Source organism: Asterias rubens, chromosome 14, assembly GCF_902459465.1.
Source record: "Asterias rubens chromosome 14, eAstRub1.3, whole genome shotgun sequence".
Taxonomy (NCBI): Eukaryota; Metazoa; Echinodermata; class Asteroidea; order Forcipulatida; family Asteriidae; genus Asterias; species Asterias rubens.
Window position 1 is genome coordinate 1,426,486 of NC_047075.1, and position 19,312 is coordinate 1,445,797.

Consider the following 19,312-nt stretch of genomic DNA (forward strand, 5'->3'; position numbering starts at 1 on the left):
CTATACTTCAATGCATGATGACTAGCCGTAGCCGTAGCCGCCAATTCGAATACGGCCTAATATTTTGTTTTTCCCTCCTACCGCAGTTTTGTTCATCAAAGCCGTCCCCACAATCGTCTGAGTAATCGCACAAGCGAGACTCAGGGATGCAGATTTTGTTCGGGCAGACAACCTCACAAGGATAACTCTGGTCCAGTTGGCAGTTCTCAAAAGTGATGTCGTCAATAGCAACGGAATCGCCGTCTGTGGCATCTGCTTCTACTTGAATCTGAAGAGTAAGATTATTAAAGGTTGTAAAAGTAAATGGAGGTCCTAGAACTTATTGGTGGTCATAGCATTAGGCCAAATAACAAAAAATACCAGTTGATCGTCCGGATTTTTCTTCAGTTTGAATCAACCGCAAACTTATTTATACCTATTAGTTGCGAGAGGACCTGTGTTAACACTAACACTAACAGGGTCGGATAACACTGATATTGTTTTATGAAACAGACGGTTACAAGTGTCAGAGAGCATCAAGTAAGATTCGGGAAAAGCTCCTAGGCCAGACCTTTTGAAAAGATGGGTAAAAAAAAAGAAAAAAAAAGTAAATAGTAAAAAAAGGACGAGGCCACAAAAAAGCATGCGGGCGGGGATGTTCAACTGGTATTTTTTTTATTTGACAATAGTTATTTATTTATTTTACACCCAAAATCACTATTAGCGCCAAAAACACCAAAAACAGGATGTGGGAGGAAAACCTCAATAGGCAAAAACCCACGCCATCAGGCAGAAATGACATGAAAGACTAAACCGGGGTTCACAGAGGTGAGTGAACCATTGTGCCAAGAGACACAATTAGTCAAAACTGTGTATGGGTGTTTGCTGTTTCTTACATAACTATTCAAAACTATGCATGCATAGCGTGTCGTGGCCAAGTAGTTATTAAAGAAAACTAGATTAAACCCTTGGTATTTTTGTTCAGCTAATTGTGAGTGCGATTCCCAGTCGTTTGCATGGGTGTCCTTGAGCAAGATACTTTCAACAGCTATAATTCCATTTTCTTAACTAAAATTTAAGCAGAAACTAGCGGCTGATTTGACTCACCCTGAATGGTGACTTCCTGCGGCCTAGATTGATGACCGCTTGTATCCATTTGGTGTCCTTCCCATCCCCAATGGGGTACCATAGATCGGCTGCATCGGATGGCTTCTCAGGGTCAAGGGCTCTGACCGTCAACTGACCACCAGAGAGCATCTAGGAAAAAACAAATCAAGGAATAAGTACACATTGGACATGTTGGAGCAAACACAACACATACTTTGTGTATCTGTGTCACAACAGACAACCACGTTATCTTCTTGTTGTTTCTTTAAAGCCATTGGACCCTTTCGGTACAGGAAAAAAAAAAAAAAATGTTCACAGATTTACAAATAACTTACAGGGTTTACAGAAGGTAGTGGTGAAAGACTTCTCTTGAAATATTATTCCATGAAATGCTTTACTTTTTGAGAAAACAGTAAAACAATATCAATTCTCGATATCGATAATTACGGATTTATTTTAAACACATGTCATGACACGGCGAAACGTGCGGATACAAGGGTGGGTTTTACGTTATTTTCTCCCGACTCCGACGTCTGCTTGAGCCTAAATTTTCACAGGTTTGTTATTTTATATATAAGTTGTGATACACTAAGTGTGGGCCTTGGACAATACTGTTTACCGAAAGGGTCCAATGGCTTTAAGTGAGAGATCGCCTAACATCACAAGGCCGGACAGCTACTTCAAGGTGGGGGCTACACTTAACCGATTTGGGCTGTCGACCCAAACTATCCGTCACCGGGGGAACGTTGCCACCTACTCATTGGGCTGAAACTGGGTTACCCTCATCACAGTCTAGAGGGATGTAGGCATGGGAGTCATCAACTATGTGGCATGGTTGGCGTGTGAGTAAAGCGCTCGTCTCTCACCAAGGTGACCCTGGTTCGATTGCCGGCCAGGGCCATATGCGAGTTGAGTTGTGCGTTGGTTCTCTGCTGTGCCACGAGGGTTTTCCCGACCATACGGTTTTCTTCCCTCGGGAAAAATCAAACACTTTCGATCTTGGCTGTGCTCCATGGTCATAATGGGTTGATGTGGCTGGCAGCCAAAGGCGCCCTTGCAATGCCTGCTTCACAAACACGTTGTAGCCGCGTCCTTCGCAATTCAGCTCTTAGCTGCGAGTAAGGATGATTAGCCCCCCCCAAACTATCAACTTAAAACCTGAGTGGTAGAGCAGAATGCACTACCTTCCCAGTGATTTCCCAGAAAGCCTTGCTTGATCATGAACACAATACAGGCACCTTATTAAGCCAAAGCCGAAAGTGATACTCACATAATCAACAAACCAGAACTTCAGTGTGCACTGGGCACTGGTGGGGCCAAGAAGTGGACTTTCAATGATGGCTGGACTGTTAAAGATGCCATTGCCGTATCCGACCTTCAAGAAGACTCCTGTTTGACCATTGTGATCAGCCTCTGGTATTTCCCCAGTAGATCCCTTGTGTCTCCACCAGGACCATAGTCCGGAGCTGACATCCATGTAACCACACTTCTTCTTGTCTTCAAAGTCACACGGACCTGTAAGCATCAGAAAATAAAAAACACTTACACTTAAGTAGGATTTCAAACTTTGCATGGTTGAAGTCTAGCTAAGAGAGGTTTGCGATAGCGCATGAGAAAATCTCTTTTAAGCAGTGCCAATTATCTTGACTAACGAATCCCAAACTGTCTTAATACTGGTAAAATTTAACACTGGCAAGGACTAGGGATAACCCACCAATCTCGGTTACTATGGAACTGAGTTTTACGTTTCTCTGGGTCAGTTTTAACAGAATTTATGTTTTAGAAGAATTTTAACTGGGTCAACTTTTCTCTGGGTTAAAAGTGAAAGGAATCTCTGGGTCACTCTTAATCCGTGTAGAAGACTTTTGTACAATCTCGGCTTGGCAGTTAACGGTTGTATGGCTTCTGACTGGCACCCCTGAACAAAGATATTGATTAATAGGGACACCGCCAAAAAGGGCTAGATAGCTCAGTTCGTAGAGCACCGGCTTGTTGGAAGTTGTTGGTTTGATGAGTCCAATGAGTCAACCTTAAAGGCAGTGGACACTATTGGTAGCTACTCAAAATAATTATTGGCATTAAACCTTACTTGATTACGAGTAATGGGGAGAGGTTGATAGTGTAAAACATTGTGAGAAACAGCTCCCTCGTTTTCGAGAAAGAAGTAATTTTCCACGATTTTGATTTTAAGACCTCAGATTTATAATTTGAGATCTCGAAATCAAGCATCTGAAAGCGCACAACTTTGTGTGACAAGGGTGTTTTTTTCTTTCAGTAATATCTCGCAACTTCGACGACAAAACTTTCACAGGTTTGTTATTCTATGCATATGTTGAGATACACCAAGTGAGACGACTGGTCTTTGACAATTACCAATAGTGTCCAGTGTCTTTAAATCATGTGAAACTAACCGCAATCTTTCTCGTCCTCTCCATTCGGACAATCCGAGACCCAATCGCAGAGTTTGCTAGTAGGGATACAGTACTGGTCATCGTCAGGCTGTGATGTACACTGCCATTTATCGACACCACAGGGACCAGCTGTTGGAACATAAGGCCTAGACGGGAAGGTTCCTGAAATAAATAAATAATTTGACAGTGAGGTAAAGAAGTTCTCTGGGTCAGTTTTAAACTGTGTAACTTAAGTCCTACTCACATTCAAAGATTGTTCTTATCTTTGAGTGTGAGTGTGAGTAAGACTTAAATTGTTTGTTTCTCGCAAATAGCAAAATATCAAAAGAGGGGGGCTGTTGAACCCACAGAGATATAGGTCATGCGTACGCACTTCGTGCATGACAACATACAATGCGGACGTCGAATGCCCCCTCTGCCTACCCATAATGCATCGCGGTTCTGAATTGCGATAAACCTTATGCCATGGTGTAGAAGTAGAATATGTAGGCTTTATGGGTAATTGACCCTTGTGAGTAACTTTTCTTCTGGGGGTGTGTTATTAGTTATACCAGTTACAAATGGTGCATTAACATGGCCATTTGGACCTGTTTCTGTTAAGCATTATTCTGTTTTGCTTAGCTAGTTATTGTGCTTTAAGCGGTTGGCCCCAGACCGGAGTTGTAATTTAGAGGCTCTTCCGAATTGGGAATCGAACCAAGGAGGAGGGACTGAAGGCACAGGATGAAAAAAACCTGTTTTGATAAGCGGGAGTCAAGAGACACTTACCGGTGAACAGTTTACAAGTCGGAGTGAAAGAGGTGTCATCAATTGCAATGTCTCCAAATGGACCGTCTCCTGCAACTCCTTCTAAGATCACCTGCAAGTAGGAATAATACATGTAGATTGATTTCTCAGAGCCTTGTCCCACGAGGCAACTTTTTGCAGGCAACTTGGAGGCAACCGACTGTAGTGCATGCTGCAGGACCACTTTGGTAGCACATGAGTCATTTAAAAAAATTGTTTTAACGCTATGCTATTGCAGACGGAAAGTTTACTTAGATTGCACTAAGCATCATCAACCACCATATTTGATGAAATGTGCACACGTGCAAGGCTATCAATGGCTAAGAGCTGTGTGTACAGCACGTACACATATGCACTTTTGCGTTGTTTATACATCAAATATGGCGGTTGATGACACCCTAGTGCAATCCATCTATTATCTATTCTATTTCAGGCGTCAATCTTTTCATGTACTTAATTCGACGGGACTCTGGAGCGCCTAATTATGCAGATATTATGCATATAACCTTTGACCTACTCGTACCTGGAATGGTGTAGTGAATGTGAACTTGACATCAATTCTTTCCCAGTAATCTCCGGAGTGACCAGTGCGAGTGTAGTGCGTCGTCTCAATGCCGTTTGTCTCTGCCCAGGATTTCACACGTACTGTGTTGATATCATGACCGTACATGTAGAACCACAATCGAAGCTGAGAAAAGAAAAATTATATTTGGTTTAAATTTCAATGAACGACAAGATAACTGTGAGAAAGAGTCATCCAAAGTCAACAGACGTTAAGGGTAGGGGCTTGCTTTGGCAAGTACTCCAAAATTTAATGACCGTTAAAACATATTTGGTGAGACGCACTACAGCTGTTGATGTAGTGGCTGGTACCCACAATCAAAGCTTAACTCGAGACATACGCATTGTAAATGGAGGGCGCTCTTCATGTGGGCTGCCATATTTTTGATTTCACTCTCAAGTTTCATTTTTAAATCCATCTACATCCGTGTCTAAATTTGCTGTAATTACTTTCTTGTACCAAAGTTGCATTGTTTTTACTGCCTTCATTGTTTCATGGTGTTCATGAACCTTTTTTGCCTGTAAAATTTTTAAAGCTATTTTGCTTATATTTTTTTTATACTGTTCAATCAATGTATGTAATTTTATTAATCTTTTGCCATTTTTACTGTTATGCGCCCTCGAACAGGCTGGTCCTGGAGAGAGCGCACTATAAAACCAATAAATTATTAATTAATTATTATTAAATATGTATACCTACCTCACAGGTTTGACCAGCTGGTACAGGCTGCAGAGGAGCGAACGCCAAACGAGCTCGATCGTTCAACTTGGCCGAACTGGAATCAATGTAGATGAAACTTCCTAGAATGTTATTGATAAAAAAGACATTTCCTTTCAACAGGGAATTTTACGACAGAAACTTGTTTCTGGTCAGGGTAGTACAAAAATTATATTTTAAAATTCATTCTACAGAGTGGTACACAAAAAAAAGAAATAAATTTTAACAGCAATTTTCTCCTAGTTGTCGAGTATATTAAAAATATTAATTTTTAAAGCACAAGTGACAACAAAATAAAAGCTAATCAAATTTCTGCTCTGAGATATGGTGGTTTAAAAATGCCTTGAGGCAAACTTTTTTTTTTTTTTTGTCTTTGACTGAGCTCAGTCAAGCGGATGGAATACAGCCATACGTTGAAAAAAGTGTGTGCCACATAATTTTGTAGCATATCCAACGACATCCTGATCATTTCCATGGAAACAGAGGATCATTACTTTTTACCGACCCAATATATATTTTGCACTTAAGGAATGAACCATTAAATAAAATCAATTATTAAGTTTACATACCTTGATTTGTATTGGTTGTGTGATCCCTCAGTGGTCCAGTAGCGTATCCATCATCTGTAGATCCACTGGTCCTCGACCACTTAAAGGCACTGTTCTCAACCGGCGTCCAATCACAGAAGCTGGATTCAAAGTCGCAGCGGGTGTAACGTGCACTGTCAGAATCTGTGAATACATATTATACATTATGGTTTGGTCGATGGAAAGTCAAGCTTAAAGGGTTTGGGTACTTTTTCAAAATGTCCATAGATTTACATTAAACTTACAGGGTTTGAAGATAATGATAGTGGAAAGCTTCCCTTCAAATTATTACTTACTGAGGTGCTGTAGTTTTTGAGAAATGAGTAAAACAATGTCATGAAAATACGTTTGTAAATGATTCAAATAATTTTCGTCTCATGAGACAAAAATTATTTTCATGACATTGTTTTACTCATTTCCCAAAAACTACAGCACCTCAGCACGTAATATTTTCAGGAAAGCTTTCTACCATCATTATCTTCAAACTGTGTAAGTTTAATGTAAATCTGTGGACATTGTGTTTTTTGTCCTACAAAAGTTACACAGACCCTTTGAAGGTCCTAACTATAAAACATGATTGGTAGAGCTGACAAAATAGTTAGACAGTGTTCGTATTTTGTGTGACCAATCCCCTGAAGGTATTACACAGGATTGGCTTAAGGACCTTGTTGACATTGTTGAAAAACGGGTTGAACATAGACAGATTGACTAGAGCAGGATTTGAACAAACGACCTACTGAAAAATGGTCAGGTGCTTTACCATCTAAGCTACATGTACATGTATATGATAATATTATGTAGCCTTAGTATTGGAGCTCTCCCTATTTTGTCCAACATCTTTTTTATTCAGGGTGCCAGTCAACCTGTAACTGTTGTATAACCAGTGATCACACCTATGAAAACAAATTAAAATAAAAATAAAAAAATGTCTTACTGCAGACAGTCAATGTTTCATCCGAGAGATCTCCGCAATCATCGCTGAAGTCACAGATACGACTGTTATCAATACAAGCCGTGCTCGCACAGCGGAACTCAGTGTCTCTACAACTGCCAGGCGATGGCTCTGGAAAACCACAAAATCAAAATTAATATAGCTTCTGAATTTCAAGTCGGAAACTTGTTGCTGGTTATTAAAAAAAAAATCTTCTTTTGATGCAAATTTTTGTTCCAATAAATATCTGTTCATTTGTTATATCCTCTTCCCTGTCCCTAGTGATTGATGGAGACTCACGTGGGATACCGCAACCAGTAAAGCTGATGTCATCAATGGCGATATCTCCTTCCACAGTGAAGCTACGATACGCTTCGATGATTACCTATAACAGACAAAACCATCAAGTACTTATATTCGACAGTGTAAGAGTAACTAGTAATGGGTACACCATGTATAATTCTCTTTTGGGAGGAGTGTTGGCTCAAAAAATTTGTAGATTTTTTTATTATTTTTTTTTAAAAACATGGCTCACATTGCTTGTTATTTTCTCCATGTTTTTTTAAAAGGAAAAATCTGCGGATGGCCGTATTGACCCGCATTGACCCCTTGCAAAATGGGTGTAAATTCTGCTGTGACTATTTTGACTGTCGAGTGGAGGGGAGGGGTGGGGGAGTAGGGGTAGGGTTAGGTGCTTGCAAGTGCGCTGTGCTTTTTAGCTTTAGACTCCTGCAGTCTTGTGGAACTTTCTCACAAATTCAAGCCATCAGTAATAAAAATAGTAGGTCTGGAACATTGGTTGATTGATTGAATGAAGAGCTGATGGATCGCTTGATCAATAACTTACATAGAATGAGTCATGGATCCGCCCAATGGGAGCAATGCCTTCCTTCCACCTGTCCCCTTGATCGCCAGAGATAATGAACGGCACTAAGAAGTAGTACGACTCAGCGAGGTACACCTGTAGAGTCCCAATGTCTTGTCCCTGCATGTGGAACCAGAAACGCATCTGGCAGCTTGCGGCCGAGTTGTGAAGGGTGGGGCTCTCAAACTCCGCCCACCCAGAGCCGGTGTTGGCGCTTGCCGCACAGTACATGTAGTAACCTGTGGATTATGTACAGCATTTGATGCTTTAGTCTTTAAAATCAAATTAAACAAAAATTATTTAACCACTTCCTTACTACAGGCAACTTTAGTCAACTGCACTCTTTTCTTAGCTAGCTCACACCAAAACAAAATTCCCCTTCATAATCACTCCATTTCTGACATGTTTTTACAAGGCAATGAGGCACGAGGAGAGAGATTGTCCGTCTGGGTCAAGAAATAACTGAAAATCTAAATTCAGTTTGTATCATAAAGCCATTGGACACTTTCGGTAAACAGTATTGTCCAAGGCCCACACTACGTGTATCACAATTTCTACATAAAATAACAAACTTAAACAAATTTAGGCTCAACCGGTCATCGGAGTCGGGAGAAAATTACTGGAAAACCCACCCTTGTTTCCACACGTTTCGCCGTGTCATGACATGTGTTTAAAATAAATCCGTAATTCTCGATATCGAGAACTGATATTGTTTTAATGTTTTCTCAAAAATGTAAAGCATTTCATGGAACAATATTTCAAGAGAAGTCTTTCACCATTACCTTCTGTAAACCCTGAAAGTTATTAGTAAATCTGTGAACTTTATTTATTTTTGTCTGTACTGAAAGTGTCCAAAGGCTTTAAAATATAGATATATTGTCAAATAAACAAGTACAAAACAAATAAAATAAAAGCTGTAACAAACCTTTGTCTGTGAGTGTAGTGTGATCGTACGTTGGTCCAGTGTTCTCATTGGGCGTTGCTCCTTTGTGCCTCACCCAATCATAGGACCCGCTGCCGTAGTTCTTCCAGTTACACTCATCGGCCTCAAATGTGCACTGGTGTCCTGATTTAAAAAATGGAGAAGCAGAAGAGTCATGTCATGTGAGGCATGACATGACATTTACAGGCTACCAGGGAATTTTACCATTTACAGGCTACCAGGGAATATTTGAAATGAACAAAAAATCACATTTAAATTTTCACAAGATTTACTTGGGGTACGTGAGACACTGTTACAAAAAAAGCTTTTTCCTTTTATTTTATTTTATGAAAGATTGCCTAAGATCACAAGGCCTGACATCCACTTCAACGTCAGGGCTACACTAAAATCATTTGGGCTGTCGACCCAAATCAACTGTCACAAGGGGCACGTTGCCACCTACATGTACTCCTGGGGCTGAAACTGTAAGGATGTAGGCATGGGTAGCATCCACTAGAAGCCTGGCTGGTAGAGCTACACTACCTTCACATCTTTTTACAAAGCAATTATATAAGAATATACAAATATTGACTTTAAGCACCGTTTATATTTTTTTTTTGAAAATAACAATATTCAAATGTTTACATATATTAGCATAACTTACCACACTGACTCTCGTCTGTTCCATCTTTGCAGTAGTCGATGAAGTCACAAGTCTGTGAATCTGAAGCGCACATGGAAGGATCGTCGGCGCACTGCGTAACACATGGTGGTACAGGATCTGATGACCAAACGAAATAATAACAATAATAATAATAGTGGCTTCACTCAAATCTGTCATCTCTGTGACGCTCATGGTGCTTCAACATAAGGCAGTGGACACTATTAATAACTACCTAAAATAATTGTTAGCATAAAACCTTACTTTTTAACGAGTAATGGAGAGCTGTTGATAGTATAAAACATTGTGAGAAATGGCTCCCTCTAAAGTAATGTAGTTTTCAAGAAAGAAGTAATATTCAACGAATTTGAAACCAAGCATCTGAAAGCACACCACTTTGTGTGACAAGGGTGTTTTTTCTTTCATTATTATCTCGCAACTTTGACGACCAATTGAGCTCAAATTTTCACAGGCTTGTTATTTTATGCATATGTTGAGATACACCAAGTGAGAAGACTGGTCTTTGACAATTACCAAAAGTGTCCAGTGTCTTTAAGTATTTTCCTGCAAGGTATTGTGGAGCTACATTTTTTGAAGTACAAGACCACTACATAGCAAATGGGTTACACGAGGTGCCGTGGCGCAATATGCAGCCAATTAAACCAGGAGCACCGTTTTGGGAAGTTTTTCAAGAGATTTACTGGAGCAGGACTTAAGCCTGTGACCTTCTGATTAACATGCCGGCACTCTACCAACTGAGCTAACTAGCCCTAATATGTTGTCAATATCTTTAGCGCTAGACAATGGCTAAATATCTCAGTTAGTAGAGGGCTGGCACATTCATCCAAAGGTTGCAGGTTCAAAGTCCTACAAACAAGTGGGAAAAATTGAAAAAAAATTATAAGAGGTAGGATAAGCAATTTTAAAAGAGTCTTACCTGGGCATTTTCCGTCCAAGATGGCGAAATCATCCAGCGCAATATCTCCCTGATGCGACGTACCAACCACTCCCGACACCATCAGCTCAAATGGAAATTTACTGTCCGGCACGACATGTACCCTGGCAAGACGCCACTGGTCACCCTTATCCCCGGAGGCTGTGAAGATGGTCTGACTCGGCCAGATCTTCACGCTGAGCGTTCCGATATCTCCACCGTACATGTGGTACCAGAACTCAAAGCAGTACTCATCGGGTTCGAAGAATGCCGATAAGAGGTAGGCGGTGTCGCCCTCTTTACGAGGGGAGGAGCTTTCGATGAAGACGTAGGTTCCTGAAGGTGGAAATAAAAGTAGTTGTAACAGATTTGTTTAAGAATGGCGACAAGAGGTAGGCAGTGTCGCCCTCTTTACGAGGGGCGGAGGACTCAGTGAAGACGTAGGTTCCTGAAGATGGAAATAAAAGTAGTTGTAACAGATTTGTTTAAGAATGCCGACAAGAGGTAGGCAGTGTCGCCCTCTTTACGAGGGGCGGAGCTTTAGATGAAGACGTAGGTTCCTGAAGGTGGAAATAAAAGTAGTTGTAACAGATTTGTTTAAGAATGGCGACAAGAGGTAGGCAGTGTCGCCCTCTTTACGAGGGGCGGAGCTCTCGATGAAGACGTAGGTTCCTGAAGATGGAAATAAAAGTAGTTGTAACAGATTTGTTTAAGAATGGCGACAAGAGGTAGGCAGTGTCGCCCTCTTTACGAGGGGCGGAGCTCTCGATGAAGACGTAGGTTCTGATGGAAATAAAAGTAGTTGTAACAGAATTGTTTCAAACAGAGTGCTTATCTTCTGTTAATAGGAGAGCCAAAAGGAGGCTGGCTGGGAGGGAACAAAATAATGTCAGTATTATTTTTGTTTACCCGTTCAATATTTTGACAAACTGTTCCCGATGGAGGCTTCGTACACTTACCATATTCACTGCCCAATGTGTGATCAGTTTCCGGCCCAGTCTGATACGACAGCGTAGCTCCCTTCTGCCTTATCCAATCAAAGTTGTCCAAGTTAAACTCTGCGTTCTTCCAGGTGCAAAGGTCACCGGTTTCAAAGTTGCAGCTGCCGAACGGGAAGCATGCGCCGTCCCGCAGTCGGATGTCGTCGATAGCGATGTCGCCTTGCCAACTTGTGCCCCGAACCGCCTCAAAGATTATCTGTTGATCATTTTTAACGAGAAAATAGAATTAGCTGTTGCAAACAACTTACCAACCAAATGGACCGAGAGTATAAAAATAGTAAATGGCCTGACGTTTCGACCCTAGCAGAGTCTTTCTCGAAGGCTAAGGCCGTGTCCGAAACGACGACTTCGGCTACAGCTACGTCTAGATCAGCGCGTCTACCAGTGTTGAAGAATAGCAGACGCGCGCGATCTAGCCGTAGCTGTAGCCGAAGTCGCCGTTTCGGACACGGCCTAAGATCATTTTTGACATAACTTAGCATGGTGAAGTATCACAGGTCGCAACAATAATGGTTAAGTGTCTCGCTTTAAGGACACGAGTATCACAAATCGGACTCAACCCACACTCTGCTAGAAACTTCAGAGCTTAAGTTCTATGTTCTAATCCGCTCGGCCACAACTCCACACTGAAAACCAATCCACATCGTGTCTAGAGGTGGAAGGGGAGGAAATATATCACCTTCAAGCACCATCCAGGCAGCTCAGATCATCTGACGTCTTTTAGAAAGACATGGCGCATTATAAATAGTCACTATTATTATTATTATCATGCCCGACCAACAAAGTTTGGACCCTTACCTGGAAAGCTGATATAGAGTCGACGGTGACCTCAGCGACATGCCACTCCTGCCATGAATCATAGTCTCTAGAGAAGATGAGGTTGTAAACATCGTTGGCTTTCTTGTACACATTCAACGTGCCGATGTTGTAGCCATAGTTGTAGTACCTGTCAAATAAAGTAAATGAATAACTTAACCCCCTTCGCATAATGATATCACACTCTCAAAAAAGCGCTATCCCTCAGGCCTAATACACCCATCACACCGAACTCGTTCTCACTTAGTTCTGAAAAGTGTAGTCTTGGTGCAAGATGATAGTAATGTGCGCAGTGAGGAGGGAGAGAGCAGGGGATCGCGATTGTTAAGTGACAGTGTGAATAACAACATCTGGCACCAAGACTACATTTTCCAGAATGTAGTGAGAATGGGTTTGGTGTGCTGGGTGTATCAAGGAGGCAGATCGTTGGACATTCAATGTGCCGATGTCGTAGCCATAGTTGTAGTACCTGTCAAATAAAAACAAATTAATAAAAATTTACCCCCAAATGCAATTATTATACATGTACCTGGGACAATCTATTAAGTGTGGTCAAGAGGAGCTCGCGTGGCAATTTGCAAACGTTTTTGTAAATAATATTATACACATATTGACTGGCAATGAGGTAAACAGTCTATTCCCAAGAGGGACTTTGAGTGACCAGAAGAGGTACATCAAAAAGGTAACGTGAGTAACCGTAGAATTGCCCAAAATCATAATTAGACTAATAGCCAAGTTAATAAAAACCTTTAAATTAGACTAGGCAAGTTCTTACCAGAACTGAAGACAGCGACCCGGTGTTTTGGAGTACTTAGGACTGTCCAGCCTGGTCTTATCACCAGTGACCTGGGGTGAAGACATCTCAGCATACATGTAGTGACCTGTGATAAAAAAAAAACAATGACTGATTGTTCTCTATATTTTCTCAATATCTTTGTTCAGGGGTCAGTCAGAAGCCATACAACCGTTAACTGCTATACAGCCAGGGATTACACTGTTTGAATGAGAAACTGCTGACAACAGGACAGCAACTTCAAGATGAGGGTTACATGTACATTGGACTGAATTGAGCTATCGACCCAAATCACTAGTCTGTTGCAACCTACTCCTGGGGCTGAAGTAATACCCTCTTCACAGTTCGTAAGGATGTAGGCATGGGTACATCAACTTTTGGTCAGCGTTTTGGGAAAGGAAGACAGGTAGAAAGATTTACATCAAAAACTTGCCACTTACCAGCTGACGTCTGGTAGGTGTGATCATGTGATGGTCCCGTTCCGTAACTAGGTGTGTGACCCTTATGCAGTTTCCAATCAAATTGCTCCGTTTTGTCTTGAGTGTATCCACACATGCCATTTTCAAAGTCGCACAACTCTGTTTGAAGAACCAAGAAAGAGAACAAAAATGAATGAATATTTCCCACCCACGCCAACGAGGATGCCACCATTGCGCTGGAAGGCTCAAGTACAGGAAGATGTCCAAATTCCACTTCAAGAGGCAGACAAACTAGCTACAAACAAACTTGAATGGGGACGGTTATCCAAGGAGGCCAAGGGACACCTGGGCCCAATTTCATAGAGCTGCTAAGCACAAAAATTTGCTTAGGATGAAATTTCTTCCTTGATAAAAACAGGATTACCAACAGAATTTCCACGTGATTTTCAAGATAAGCAAACAACAGCTGAATACCAGTAACAAGAAAGATGCATCAAATGGAAATTTTGTTGGTAATCCTGTTTTTATCAAGGAAGAAATTTCATGCTAAGCAAATTTTTGTGCTTAGCAGCTCTATGAAATTGGGCCCTTGTTCTAAGCAGCTACGTAAGTAAGTAAGAATGTTTCCCTCAATTCTAAAATATAAATCAAGCCATGTTGTCACTTCAACACAGCAAGAAAGTATAGAACGTGTCAATGGGAGACTTTCTGGGACGATAGAGGGCAGCAGACTTACCGGGTAAATCCATTGTTCTCAGAATTATGCGCATGTTCAGAACTACGCAAACAATGGAAATTTACCCGGTATGTCTGGTGCCGCCTAGCGTTGGAAAGTCTCCTATTGAAACGATTATGATGAATCAATTTTATGATGGATAGTGGCCGAGTAATCAAGCACACTCGACTCAAGCTCTGGTTTTCTTGATCAACAGAGTGTGGGTTCGATTCCCTCTCTTGACACAGGTGCCTTGAAGCTGTTAAGTGGTTAAAAACATTATGGCTCCTCCTTCCATTGGGACGTAAAACTGTGGGTGTTGTGTTGTGCAATGTGTGTAAAAGACCCTGTAACCCTTGTCGTACCACCTTCTCTTAACAATAGGAGACTTTCCAACGCTAGGTGGCAGCAGACATACCGGGTAAATTTCCATTGTTTACGTAGTTCTGAACATGAGCATAATTCTGAGAACAATGGATTTACCCGGTAAGTCTGCTGCCCTCTATCGTCCCAGAAAGTCTCCCATTGCACTGGGTTCCTTTACGAGCCTTATACAAAACACGGGACCTACGGCTTTACATCCAATCCAAAGGCTGAAGCAATTATGGTTTAAGGCCGAGTCATACTGCAGCGATAACAAAAACAACGACGCAAAGAGAACGCATTCTATTGACTGAAATGCTCCACGCAGAATACGCACACACTCATTCAACCAATGGAATGCGTTCTCTTTGCGTCGTGATTGAAATCAGTTTTCGTTATCGCTGCAGTGTGACTCGGCCTTAAGTGTCTTGCTTAAGGACACAGTGTCACGACCGAGACTCAAACCCATACTGCTGGTCAGAAACACCAGAGCGCTTGACCACACAGCCACAACACTGACTCTGGACAAGTTAAATTACCTCCAGGGGGACAGATTCCAGTATGGAACTTGATGTCATCGATTGAAATGTCTCCCATGTAGCTCGGCCCAGCAGTTCCTTCCAGAAGGACCTGTTGAAATGGACAAGGGGAAAAAATACTGAGGTAAGAAAAAGAAAAAAAACTTCAAAATATCTGGTGCCTGGAAGAAAGTAGGATTATTTTACTGAGTACAAGGGCTCATCTGCATATACAAAAGTGTAGCCTTTAATAGACTTTCCAGGGTATTTAATCACAATTTTACAAACAAGGGCACAGCACATAGTTTAAGTTGTCCATCTGGCAACCTTGGCTTAATTTCATAGAGCAGCTTAGGCAGAAAATATTTCTGCAGGAATGAGCAGAATACCACTCGCAAATTGTATGTATGACATGATAGTTTGGCCGGTAAACTTATTCTGGAAAGCATCATTTTGTCGTGCTAAACTCTTTTTGTTTGTGCTTAAGCAGCTTTATTAAATTAGGCCATGGCATGTGGCCCTCCAATGGAGGGCAACAATGAATGACCAATAGTAGCCAGAAGGCACACCAGGGATAACTACTGTAGTTCAATCAAAAGGAGTCAATGGCTCTTCAAAATCTCATTTGATTTTTTTTGTGACAATAGATCCGCTACAGAAAGTGTGGATTTGGGAACAGTGAGGATCCTGCGAACGACCCTCCAGCTCCAAAACGCCTGTACATTTCCAACCAAAAGTTTACATACCTGATATTGTTTGGTTTCCGTGAAGTGGACCTGTCCCTGGTTCCATTGCGGACCGAAAGATCCCATCTTCTGCCACACCAGCGTCTCTTTACTATCATCAAATGTCTCGGTGTAGATATTCAAACTACCGATGTGCTCGCCATACATGTGGTACCAGAACTCCATACAGTAACCCGACTGCGTAGCGTCTTTGAAATACTCGGACTTCAATCTGGCGACATTATCCTTTGTTTGTATGCTGACCTCGATGTAAACGTAGTGACCTGAAAACACGGAAATAAAATTAGTAGGATTTGAAACTTTGCATGGTGGGAGTATAATAAGGTGAGGTTTGTGATAGCACCAGGGCCCAATTTCATAGCGCTGCTAAGCACAAAAATTTGCTAAGCATGAAATTTCTTCCTTGATAAAAAGGGTTACCAGCTAAATTTCCCTTTGTTGCATATTGCTTGAAACTTGTATTCAGCTGCTGTTTGCTTGTCCTAAAAATCACGTGGGAATTTGGTTGACACTCCTGTTTTTATCAAGGGAGAAATGTCATGCTTAGCAAATTTTTTGTGCTTAGCAGCTCTATGAAATTGGGCCCTGTTCTGAGAAGAACCGGTGGTTGACAACTCAAGGGGTGCCAGTCAAAAGTCGTACAACCACTAACTGTCATGTAGCCAGAGATCACACCTACGTCAGAACGTTAACGACACTTCCTGGAAAGCGGCAGTGAGGGGATCACCTTTCTATTTCTCCATAAGGTTTATCGCGAATAGCGAATAGCAAAATTATTCCGGTTGTTGAACCCACACAAAGAAATAGGCGATGCATGCGCGAGTCGTGCATGACAACATACACTGCATAGCAAACTTCCCCATACAATGATGAGAGGCCTTGGTTTCATTAATAATGAAATATTAGTTGAGGTTTGAGGTAGCACCATGTGTAAATCTCTTTAGAGTAGTGTTAGTTCTGAAAAGAAACAGTGATTGACAACTCAGAGTTTCGGTCAGTTTGCTCTGATCTTCTCCAGGAGACGAGATAAAGCAAGGTAAACAAAACAAAAGTTTTAGAATGACCACATACCTGAGGAATCCGCATAAGTATGATCCGCAGAAGGCCCTGTACCAGTGCTACCGGTAGCGCCTGTAGTCCGAGTCCAATCAAACTGATCATCAGGAGTAGCCATCTGCTTCCATCCACAGAGACCGCTCTCAAAGTCACAATCATGGGTATTAGGAGCTATAAAGGAAAGAATACAATTGGTCTCAACGTTTCGACTAGCTTGCTATAGTCATCGTCAGGAGAGTTTATTGTTGAGTAATAGGAATGTCCACAGGGACTATGTAATAATCACATACATTATAGTATCATTGTGTTTCCAAGATACTTACGATAAACAGGAGGTGGAGGTGGTGTAGTAGGAGGGGGCATCGTCGGAGGGCAAGGACCAGACCATAGATCCACGTCATCGATGGCAATGTCTCCCCGGTAGTCCGTCCCAGCGATTCCCTCAAAGATGGCCTGAATGAGACACAAAGTTAAAGTCGATTCGATTATAATCGATTCGATTGGCATGTAGGGCTGATTTCACAGAGTGAACATTGATCTTAGCTCTGTATCAATTTTAAAGACCTGTTTGAAAGGCACATGCTTAGCAGATGGGTTTTAAGTGAACTCTTGAACAGATCTAGTGTGTTCGCGTTCCTAACATGTTCAAAAGTTTGGAGCTGTGTATGAAAATGATCTCTGGTCGTTTGTAGCTATATTCGTGGTTCTCCGCAGTAGAGTGGTCACAGCGTTGAATGACCCGAGTATGAAAAGGTTCATTGATTTGTATAATTTGGTTTGCGGTAACACCATGTGTGTATCTACTTGCCAGGTAGAGTTTGTTCTTTGATAACTGTCTTGCTTTATTCTACAACCACGGAGAAGATGTTCGGGGGTTCGGGAGACTTCTCAGTTCTGAAAAAAACTGTCTTGCTTTTTAACTATTACCAGGGCGGATGGTATAGAAAATAGGCTGGGACTACTACTTTAGCTTATAGGATCGTGATTAACTGTACTACCGCGGAGTCAGTTCTTAAATTGGTCTCAAAGTTTTGACTAGCTAGTCATCGTCTTTGTAAGGCAAAGCGGGATGTCACAATACAAATCACTGTGGCATTAACAATAACGATAATAACAACATCAACTTTAAAATGATCATTGCCCTATTAACATTAGTACCCCTATTCTTTAAACCATCTCAGCTCTCTGCTCTAAACAATAATGATTAAAAACTAATGTTAAAGATAATCTTACCCAGAACTCGTCGTTAGAAGACAGAGAAGCTTCACCCATACGCCAGTAGTTTCCTTGTGATCCAGACCGGGTCCAGACCTGGGACAGACTACTCGCTTTAGCCGACTGGACGTAGACATTCAAAGCGTTGACCGTACTGCCGTACATGTGGTACCAGAAGGTTAAGCAGCGCCCTGCTGAGGGGTCAATGTGCTCGCTGACGAACCACGCTTTGTCTCCGTTGACCCTCGGACTTGAAGTCTCCAGGAAGATGTAGAAACCTGCCGAATGTATTCCAGAAATAAAGAGAAATACATGACCCTTCAAAAGTGATGCTTGAAGCTTTTTATGAAGAGTAGTGCTGGGTGAATAGTGAAATTTTGTTATTCGGATACCGCTGGCCAACTATCCAAAATTAACCGGATATTCAAATAGTTTTTTTGCCGCTAGAGGGCGCTGTTCGTTTGTGAATGAGATCTTATGGGCGGATTGATATTAGATTTAGACAGTGTCACTCGGTTCATTCATAAAAATGACCGGATCTAATTTAAAGATGGCGATTTGCTTTTTCTTTTGATCGTGATTGACTCTACGTGAAGGAAAACTTTTGTAATCTTTGAACAAAATACGTCGGAAATGTCATCGTTTTAACTCTTCACGGAGGTGAGCATAGTTAAATACTTAATTTATGCTGTTTTATGCTGTCTTAATAGAAGTTTCATAAGGATTCAGACAAAACATTCATATCAGTTGTCGCCCGACGTCCGCGGATATTCGGATATTAAAGAATATCCGGTTACTTGGTTGTAATTACAGAACTATCCGGTTTATAAATAGGTATTCGCGCCCCATGCGTTCGCAGTTACGGATAGGAAAACCTATTCGCCATTAACCGGATATTCGAATAATTCGCCCAGGCCTAGTGAATAGTACAGTAGTAAGCATCAACTATAAAAAATAGTAAAACTGCGGCTACAAAACTGTATTAAATCTCTGTTGAGGGAGTGTTGGCTCTGAAAAGAGCTGGTGTGGTCTCGACGTTTCGAACAGTAAACTCTGCTGGTCTTCAGGACACTTCTCCCTGGTGTTCCTGATGTGACGCAGCATCTTGTGCCACAAAGGAACTGGTAAAGGAGTTGGTCTCGTACTTCAAGCTCAACAATATCTTACAGTAAAATACTAAATGTTGAAGCACCTTTAGCGTCACAGAG

At 41.5% G+C, this 19,312-nt stretch overlaps 1 protein-coding gene across 1 annotated transcript in view; it reads right to left on the reverse strand.

The window, feature by feature from the left end:
- The window catches only part of LOC117299539 (MAM and LDL-receptor class A domain-containing protein 1-like), a 99,860-nt gene that overhangs the window by 40,290 nt on the left and 40,258 nt on the right, over nucleotides 1-19,312 (reverse strand). The window contains exons 53-75 of the mRNA XM_033783086.1: nucleotides 18,123-18,382; nucleotides 17,213-17,342; nucleotides 16,905-17,060; nucleotides 15,834-16,096; nucleotides 15,109-15,199; nucleotides 13,513-13,650; nucleotides 13,055-13,160; nucleotides 12,262-12,409; nucleotides 11,422-11,659; nucleotides 10,466-10,798; nucleotides 9,532-9,648; nucleotides 8,871-9,011; nucleotides 7,928-8,184; nucleotides 7,381-7,465; nucleotides 7,084-7,212; nucleotides 6,132-6,293; nucleotides 5,545-5,645; nucleotides 4,807-4,971; nucleotides 4,266-4,356; nucleotides 3,498-3,659; nucleotides 2,357-2,601; nucleotides 1,087-1,236; nucleotides 82-268 (exon numbers count right to left, since the gene is read on the reverse strand). Coding sequence (XP_033638977.1) covers nucleotides 82-268; nucleotides 1,087-1,236; nucleotides 2,357-2,601; nucleotides 3,498-3,659; nucleotides 4,266-4,356; nucleotides 4,807-4,971; nucleotides 5,545-5,645; nucleotides 6,132-6,293; nucleotides 7,084-7,212; nucleotides 7,381-7,465; nucleotides 7,928-8,184; nucleotides 8,871-9,011; nucleotides 9,532-9,648; nucleotides 10,466-10,798; nucleotides 11,422-11,659; nucleotides 12,262-12,409; nucleotides 13,055-13,160; nucleotides 13,513-13,650; nucleotides 15,109-15,199; nucleotides 15,834-16,096; nucleotides 16,905-17,060; nucleotides 17,213-17,342; nucleotides 18,123-18,382 — 3,855 coding nt within the window. The remainder of the gene's footprint in view (nucleotides 1-81; nucleotides 269-1,086; nucleotides 1,237-2,356; nucleotides 2,602-3,497; nucleotides 3,660-4,265; nucleotides 4,357-4,806; nucleotides 4,972-5,544; nucleotides 5,646-6,131; nucleotides 6,294-7,083; nucleotides 7,213-7,380; nucleotides 7,466-7,927; nucleotides 8,185-8,870; nucleotides 9,012-9,531; nucleotides 9,649-10,465; nucleotides 10,799-11,421; nucleotides 11,660-12,261; nucleotides 12,410-13,054; nucleotides 13,161-13,512; nucleotides 13,651-15,108; nucleotides 15,200-15,833; nucleotides 16,097-16,904; nucleotides 17,061-17,212; nucleotides 17,343-18,122; nucleotides 18,383-19,312) is intronic.